The 9,305-nt window shown below is 42.4% G+C and overlaps 1 protein-coding gene across 1 annotated transcript in view; it reads left to right on the top strand.

The window, feature by feature from the left end:
* Window positions 1–9,305, top strand: part of cadm1a (cell adhesion molecule 1a) — a 161,890-nt gene that overhangs the window by 52,650 nt on the left and 99,935 nt on the right. Inside the window, exons 3-4 of the mRNA XM_008278372.1 lie at window positions 2,694–2,846; window positions 6,031–6,168. Of these exons, the coding sequence (XP_008276594.1) occupies window positions 2,694–2,846; window positions 6,031–6,168 (291 nt within the window). The remainder of the gene's footprint in view (window positions 1–2,693; window positions 2,847–6,030; window positions 6,169–9,305) is intronic.

The following is a 9,305-nucleotide window of genomic DNA, read 5'->3' as shown; positions in this document are numbered from 1 at the left end:
CGTGGTGACAAAAGGCCTCGTCGGCAGTTTGGTTAAAACACGTCTTGATTAATGACGTATGAGTGGATCAATTCCACCTCGTCTTCCTTCTGCTCGGCTTCTGCAGCCTCTTCCGTCTGTTTATGTCTGAAGTCTCCATGTTTAATGCTTTAAGCTTTAGGGGAGGAAAGTAAAAAAAAAAAGAAGACGAGCCAGAGGATGAGTACACAGATCTGAGAGAGTGCAGAGTGCAAAGAGCCCCGGCTTTGCCGTCAATCAGGGGCAGAATTTATCAGCACATCGAGGAGGGATGGAGACGGGTCGGCTTTCATCTGAACCACGTGTTGTCATTCCACATTACAGCTGATGGAGGTAGGTGGGCAAACAAGGTTAGGCGAGATGAAAGCGGCTACAGACGAGGAAGAGGCAGGATTTATGGATTTGTCCTCAAATTCCTGCGTAGGCCAAGTAAAGGACAGCCGAGGCTTCTGGTAACACAACCAGCGTTGTTAGCGTGTCTAACAGAAGGGAGTTATCAAAGTGTGAACTGCGCTTTTGATTTTCTCTCTTTTGTTTTCAGCGCCGCGCACAGCGTTGCATCACGCCGCTCCGTGATTGGCTGTTTACTAATTAGATTGAGGTTTTTTTTTTCTCTCTCTGTCTGTCTTTGAAGCTCGAAGTTGTTAAAATGACTGGCAGCATATTTGTCCCTAAATTCTATAAAAAATTGATGAAATATTTCTTTTTTGTTTTCCGTTCGGCGACCACGCCTTCACCCACAGAGAGCCGCTCGGTGGCGTCGGGGCGCGAATGATTCTGTGTTCCCAAAGAAATCCTCTGATGGATTCAACAAACAGACAAGCCTTATCGCTTTTATTATATTTTTCTAAAACAATAATAATAAAATTTTAAAAAATGAATTGCTTCTTTGATTGTTCCTGAACGGTTTGCGGAAACATAATGAAGCGCTCAGCCAGAGTGAAATAATTTCATTTGTGGTTATGTGTAACTAAAGAGAACTCCATTTGTTGTGTTTCTGACTGCGTTTAGAGAAAAATCTGAGGAACAAAACAGCGATTGTGGCGGAGTTGACGTGATTAGCTGAATCATTTGTGAGGCAATAGACGGTAATGTGCTCAGAAATGTTTTAGTTTGGAGCAACCGTGGACTGTTTGGCAATAAAACGCAGACGTAGTGCCGTAAATCATGAGCGTCCACACGTGTTATCCATACAGGAAGTACATCAGTCACACATATTTTACTACATCTTTTATTGGTACTTTTCTCGTATCGATTCAAACACAGCCCACAGTTCAACCCAGTCCCTGAATGTTTGTCACGTGACTGTCGGTTCCAACAGAAGGACAGAAGTTTTAGTTTTTTTTAACCAAACCTGGTCACTGCAGAAGACAGGTGAGTAGTTCAAAGACCGTCGGAGAGTTCAAAATCACACCCCTCCTTCTGTTTTTACACTTTCTGGCTCTGCATTTGTTTTTATTGATTTTGTGGGTTTTTGGGGTTAACGAGGTTAACTTCAACTAAACTGATGTGTTGCAGTTCTCGGTAGCTTTAAGTTCTTGTCCTTCATTGGACAGACATGAAGTAAGCATGTGATGGTTCAGGGGGAAAAAAGAGGTTGCAGGACCAGTGAGTCAGTCTTGAAGCTTTGTGGTGAAACATCTGAACCGGAGTTGATGTTCCAGAGTCGACAGCTCTGTCTGGAGGAAACTGAACGTCTAAACGTTGATGTACGATGTTCGTATTACTGTCCCACCAGTCTGAGGCTTAACTACTCACAGATTTAAGGACTGATTTAAGAAAAATGGCAAAAGTCTGGCCTGTTTTTTTTTTTTTTTTGGACATTTCACAGTCCAAGTGCTCATGAAGAAAATAAAAATCGTTGTTGGTGATGGTGTCTTTGACATGATGGACCCAACCTGAGCAGAAAGCCGAAGGGGTCGACGCTGTTTTCCTCTCAGGTGTCCGCCTCCGTCTATCACTTCTGTCGGTTGTTTTGAACGTCATTGGTTCCGTCTTGGGCTGCAAGGTGGCTCAGTGGTTAGCACTGCCGCCTCACAGCAAGAAGATCGTCGGTTGGCGTCCCAGTGAGGACACCCGGAATCTTTCTGCGTGGAGTCTCCATGTTCTCCCCGTGCAGCGTGGGTTCTCTCCGGGTTCTCCGGCTTCCTCCCACAGTCCAGAAACATGCTGAGGTTAATTGGTGATTGTAAATTGTCCGTAGGTGTGAATGTGAGTGTGCTTGGTTGTCTGTCTCTAAGTGTAGCCCTGTGATAGACTGGTTACCTGTCCAGGTGAACCTGCCTTCACCCTGAGTCAGCTGGGATAGACTCCAGCCAGGATTAAGCGGTGTAGAGATGATGGACGGATGGAAGGATGGATGGATGGTTCCGTCTTGTACGTGGGAATAAGAAAACAGGGACATGACGTGAAAAACGCGAGCATTCGTCTCTTGGCAGCTTCTGTGTGGACTGAAAGTGAAAGTGAAAGTGTGTTGAAGTTTGATTTGACCCAGTGAGATCCAATAGACGCTAGAAAAAACAACAACAAGGTGTCCTGGTCCGTGTAGTCACAGAGCAAGAAAGGGGTCAGGAGGCATCATTTACTGGTATTATTATCATGATTATATGTATATACACCTCCCCCCGTCCAGCAGATCTGACATGTAAACTGTGTGTTTCTGTTTCCTCTGGCAGCACTGAAAGACGCCCGCTTTCAGCTGGTCAACTTCTCCGACAACGAGCTGCGGGTGTCGCTGTCCAACGTGTCGCTGTCAGACGAGGGTCGATATGTTTGCCAGCTCTACACGGACCCCCCGCAGGAAGCCTACGCCGACATCACTGTGCTAAGTACGGCCACACAACGCTCACAAACAGTCGATGCAGGAGGGAGGAAAAGCTCGCTAATTACCTTTTAGGCAACATATAGTCCCACGTTTAGCAGCACGGGGGACAGCGAGGGCAGCTGCAGGGAGGCCGAGTGGAGGAAACAGGAAATTCATGCATGTTTGTTTAAAGAGCCTGTATTCTGCTTTTTGTGGGTTTCTGTCACCTGCAGAGTCCTATGAAGCTGGATGTAAAAGGTTCATGCTGAAGGAAGGAGCCTCGACTCTTACCTGCCTGGAAAAAACTTATTGGAATCAAAAGAAATAATTAAAAATGCAATCAAACAGTACAAACATGTTATAAATGAAACACAGGGATTGAGGAATACATGCGATGAGGAAGAACAAGATGACATAAAATGAAATAAGATGAATAAAACTAAAAAAATAAAAATAAAATGTCTCTTATTAAACACAGATAGAAGTTAAAATTCATAAAAACAGAAGAAGAAAATAATAAAAATGAAGTAAAAAAATAAAACAGTGCATTGAATCGACAAAATAAGTGAATAAATCAATGAATAAAATTTATTCTAAGAAGACTAATAAGTAAATAAAATCCATCTAATCAATCAAGAGTCAAACTAAGAAGCTACAGCCGTCCTCAGATGTGTTCACTGCCTCCCATTAAAGGAGGAAAAAACAGCTTCAGCCACAGAAATACGTTAAAATTGACAAAAGTAAAAATAGATAAAAATTTCATGAACATCATGACGCTGCTTTTGAATTGTGGTTCAACAGAAATATTTTTTTTAAAAACAAACAAAAAAAAAAACAAAAGCAAACAAGCATGATGAGACCCGGGGCAGTTTTTTTATTTTTTATTTTTTAATTATTCTTTCCAACCACAATTCAGTGTCTTATTTCTCTAAATTATAATTTAACAAATTTTTTATTTATTTTTACTTTTTTCAGTTTCTAGTTATTTTAGTGTGAATTTTTCTTTAATGGAAGGTTGTGAATAAAATAAAAAACACCTCAGACGAGCCTTTTCTTATAAACATATTTCTACCAGTTTTGCTCCTCGACTCGTTACCACCAGCGTTAAACTGGAAGCGCACCGGAGACACATTTGAGTTCAATCCGGCCGTCTGTGAATCAGAAACGTTGCAGAAATAATAATAATAATAATAAGAAGAATAAGAATAATAATAAGAATAATAATAATAATAATAAAAAATGTTATTTGTATAGCGCTTTTCAAGAACTCAAAGACGCTTCACAGGATAAAAGCAAAAAAGCAATAAAAGCAATAAACAATAAGCAACAAATACAAAAGTAGATAATATAGAAATACAGCAAGCAGATTTAGAAAAAAACAACAACAAAAAAGTAAATATTGAGATAGAGTCGAGGCCTCGGTGGGAAAAGCGGAACAGATGAGTTTTTAGTTTAGATTTGAATACTACTGGGTCTGAGGTGTCTCGAATCGAAATCTGACCAAGAAACGCAGCTGAACGACTTCTGCTCGCCTCGAATGACGCAGCACATTTACAGTCCATTCAAAATCCAGCAGCGAGACTTCTCGCAGAGGAAACAGTCTGAATGACTCCCCGTTCGTTAAAGAGTTCAGTTTAAGACTCTCTTCATTAATCTCAGTCTGTTTGCACCTCGAGCCCTCAGAGCAGAAAGAGTCGAACACAAAGAGGGATCATGATGATGTCAGAAGAGAGTCAAACATTATTCACTTAAAATGCATTTTCTAATGTTTTCAAATCGCTCTTTTAGATGTTTTGTTGCTGCTCTTTAATTTGAGTATTAAAAGGTGTGATAGAGATAATCCTGTCTGCAGCAGTGTTCAGTCAAACACACAAATAATGTGTTTTTGGGACGTTAAGGCGTCTAAACACATCACAGTAGACGCCAAACAGATCATTTGCTCTTTAACTCTCCCGTTACCTTCAAATTTACAGACATCTTTGATTCTTGGGTTCAGTTTGACTGCAGCAATTTAAACCTCCAGAAAATTATCATAATTAGAATAATTTCCCAAGTCTATGTGCTAATAGGCCTTTAAATGCAACTGAACGAATCATGTTAGTCACTTATTTACAGACGGGGTTCATTTATATACTGTCACCAATTTGCAAAAGGATCATAATTCAAACTAGAATCCAGCCTCATTCCCGACACGTATTTAAATTTTATGAACTTTCTGACGTCCAAACTGTTTTCTTGACATTATTTTTTTATTTAATTTGCAATTTACACCAACATTCACCTCAACAGAGCAGGACAAGGTGCCATAAATCATGAAAATGCAAACAAAAAATCAAAAATAGAATAGATTAATATATAAATAAATTGATTATTGATTATACCTGAAGTCACTCGTGGCCTTTTAGTTGCAACGAGGAGTCCAGAATTTTTAGCTTTTTACAGAAACTTGTTCCCGCAAATGGTTTATTTTTTAAGCAAGTATTTAAATAATGTATGTAGGAAATAAAAAAGTGATTTTGTGATGTAAATACTGCATAACAATATAAAACGAGTAGTTTAACTGCAGTTGGAAAGCTGAAAGTCCAACGAACTTTCCTGTTTCTTTATGTTGACGTGTCCAGCTGTTTGGTTTTTGTCTCTTTTTCTGTTAAATTTATAAATAAACGGTTTTAATTCCACGTATGTTTAAAAGCCAACCCCTCGTCCTCGTGCGTGTGGGAAAGAGTTAAACTCCGGCGCTGCTCTAAACAAGCGTTAATCAAGTCGCATTGTTGTAGGACGAGCAGAGTGAAACTCATCAGACGCTGAAATCGTTTTTTTTGTTTTTGTGCGCGCTGGCATCCTGAATGACTGTAAAGGTCAGCTGTCAACAAGTGTTTTTGCCAACAAGCTTGTTAAAGAGCAGCTTGAACGTCACATAATGTCACGTAATGATGAAAACTTTGGCCGCACAATAGCCGCGCTTCTCCTGAATGTAATTAGATTCATTAATGAAGCTTCTCAAGTACAAAACCAAACTAAGTTATTAGCTTGTTTTCACAGCTTGTTTTTTATGCAGATCACGGTGACAAGACGATTCCAGCGTTAGCATGTGAAGCTAATTCCTACCTTACATGACTTTCGTTTCTCTTCTGCTGTCCTCTCACTAGCCTTAGGAGTGCACGTTCTGTATTTCCTCAGCGCTGACAGAGTTTTGTTTGTGCTTCCAGTTCCTCCAGGTAACCCCATCATCGAGGCCCGCGATGAGGTCCTGAGCGAGGGCAACGAGACAGAGATGACCTGCACCGCCATGAGCAGTAAGCCGGCCGCCACCATCAGATGGATGAAGGGAGATAAAGAGCTCCCAGGTAGGCAGTCCGACGCGCACCGAGAGCAAAATCACAATCATCCATCAACACATTTCCTCTGCTAACACAATATAAAAGACACCGACGTGGTGCTTTAAGATCAGAGCCGGCTTCTCTCACAAATATTCACTTGTGTGCAGGAAACACATCTGTGGGACGCCGTGTTCCCCCAACTTTAGAGGAATGATCTGTCGCCTCCGAGAAGTGCTGCGAAAGTTTGCTTTGAACAAGTCCACATAAAGGCCCGTGTGCAATCAAAAGAAAAAGAAAAACCACGTCTGCTTTCAAACATCGGGACTGTTGATCGTGCACATTCACTCCCGTCTGCACGCTCACTTCAACGCCGTTTTATCTTCACAAGCCGTAATGAAACCCAAAAGTTATTCACCTGTTAAAGTGGAATTAGATTTCTTAAATTGCTTTTTTTTCTTCTTCTTCTTCGTCCGCTACACAATATAGGTCTGCTCCGTAGATGACTTGTGTTCTCCTTGGAGAGAAAATCAGGAACCAAAATGGAGAAATTAATATTTTAGATTTTGTTGGAGTCGTGACGGTGCAGCCCAGTTTTGCATTAATTCAGCTGAAAACCAAATAATAATCAGCTTTATGTCTGCATGTACACACAGGTCATCATCTTATGGAAGAGTTCAGTGAATTTTAAATTAAAAATTGTCAAACTTTGGCTAAAAGTAGAGACAACTAAAAATAAAAGAGGTTTTATGTGCAGTCTGACAGCATTATGATGCCATAAATCATCCATTTAAAAAAGCTGAAAGTAGAGTTTCTTTGATTTCTTTTACAAAAAACTCGACAACGTAAGAAGAAAACAAGGCGGCGCTGTGATCTGCAGACGTTTTACTGTCCACTCAGCCCAACAGTCCCAGAGTTTCTGTTGTGTGACTTTTGGTTGCAGCCGAGTCGCTACCGGCAGTTTTTGGCAGATTTTAAAAACAGGACACGTAAAATAAAACGATTCTGATGGAATATCGTGATTTTAGGATTTGGTTAATTTTCTAGCCGAAGCTGATTCTGTCCGTGTCTGGTCGATGGTAACTGGCAGAATATTCTACATTTTTAACAATGAGTCTCAAATCTGCCGGCGAGTTTTGGCGCTCGGAGGGTTAACAGAAGTGTTAAAAATGGCTCCACCAGTGGAGCGATTGGTCAACAAAGACGGTGGAGGGAAGAAGAAGAGGTTGGACATTTCCATCCCAGTCTTTGCCAAACAGGGACACGCTGCCGGTGGTCCGGGGACACTGGAGCTCTGTTTTTAAACCCTCTGCTTGTCATTTAATCTGTGATTTATCAAACAAACTTAACAGAAAAATACTTGTTTGAGACCTTAGAGGTCTTTGTGACGGCATGAATAATGACAGTGGAGGCTACGTGTTGGACGTGGAACGGAAATAACTGCATTAGGAAGATCTTTCATCGCTTCACGCTGTTTAAAATATGCACACCTTTCTGTAAGTTGGCACATTTTTCCATTAAGTGCTGCTGAATTCTAACTCCTGCACACACATAAGCTTCTTCTAAGCGCCCCGTGCCAAATGTATAGACGTAAATGAGCCACTTTCTGTCCTCCTCTGCTGGATGTACACATTTAGTGCTTCCACCAGCGCCGGTGCATTTTAAATGGAGCTTTGCTGCAACTTTGAGCAGATTCCATTAAAGCGATGTGGATATGCAGCAGTGGCCAGAGCCTGTTGGCACACTGACAACTTGCATGCCTTCATCAAAGGTAGCTGAGCTTTAGAAGTCTGTGCAGAGCTCAGGGGTGAACAGGCCTCCTGCCAGGCAGCTCCACCTCAGAGCCCAGACAGTAAGCTTTGTAAAGACTTTGAAACAAAGGTCCCAATCAGAAGCTGAGCTGAAGGCCTGGAGCAGCCTCACCTCTACACTGCAGCACATTAAACCCTTAGTGGTCAGCTCCAATCGGAGAATGTTCCGATGCAGCAAGGTCGGGGTTTGGCTTTCTTCTGACGCTCAGTCAAATGTTTGCGTTTCTGCCGATCAGTGGATTCAGACGCGTGCTGCCGATGCTCCGGCTGTTCAACATCTGCACAGATGCACACATGAAAACCCCGTTATCAGGTTTATTCATATAAATAATGGACCCACAAAGTCAGGTCTGTGCAGCAGGAATCATCTGGGCTTCCTTCATCTCCTCCACTGATGACTTAAAACCCGCCAGTGGCTTTAAAAGATGTCTTTGAAATATCGCCAAACTTTCCTGAAAATGCATCACGAGCACAAACTAAAAACAGAACGACTTGTCTGATTTTGAACCTTACAATAACCCTTAAACTGAAACTGAACCAAATCCAAGCAACAAATTGGGACATTTTATCCAAATTACTGACTTCTACATGCCTCATTAAAAACCTCCTCACTGCAACTAAAAAGTCACGAGTGACCCAGTTGTACCCGGGTTTGGACCCAGTTCTCAGCTGAACTGGGTTGAACTACAGGCTGTGTTTATGCAAAACTGTAAAAAATGAATAAAACATCTATATTTTATAGACGTGCAATTTTGTTCCAGTGTTGGTACCATCTGTGGACACTTGAAAAACAAATGTTGTACATGTTGAGTGTTCACGAGCTTTGGGCCGTGACCGATAGAACGAGATCGTGGATACAAGCAGCTGATATGAGGGCGGCTGGGCTCAGCCTTAGAGATAGGGTGAGGAGCTCGGACATCCAGAGGGAGCTCAGAGCTCAGAGTAGAGCTGCTGCTCCGTCACGTTGAATGGAGCCAGTTGAGGTGGTTTGGACATCTGATTCAGATGCCTCTGGAGAGGCTTCCTCTGGAGGTCTTCCGAACATGTCCACCTGAGAGGAGACCCCGGGGCAGACCCAGAACCCGCTGGAGGGATTTTATCTCTTGGCTGGCCTCGGGATCCCCCAGGAAGAGCTGGAAAGTGTCGCCGGGGGGAGGCAAGTCTGGAATGACCTGCTCCACCTGCTGCCTCCGCGACCCGACCCCGGATAAGCGGAAGATGATGGATGGATGGATGGATGGATGGGTAGGTGGGTGGATGGATGGATGGATGGATGGATGGATGGATGGATGGATGGATGGATGGGTAGGTGGGTGGATGGATGGATGGATGGATGGATGATGGATGGGTGGGTGG

The sequence above is a fragment of the Stegastes partitus genome, unplaced genomic scaffold (genome assembly GCF_000690725.1).
Source record: "Stegastes partitus isolate 25-593 unplaced genomic scaffold, Stegastes_partitus-1.0.2 Scaffold121, whole genome shotgun sequence".
NCBI classification, from domain to species: domain Eukaryota; kingdom Metazoa; phylum Chordata; class Actinopteri; family Pomacentridae; genus Stegastes; species Stegastes partitus.
Note: the sequence above shows the minus strand (reverse complement) of the source record. Positions and strands in the feature narration are given on the sequence as shown.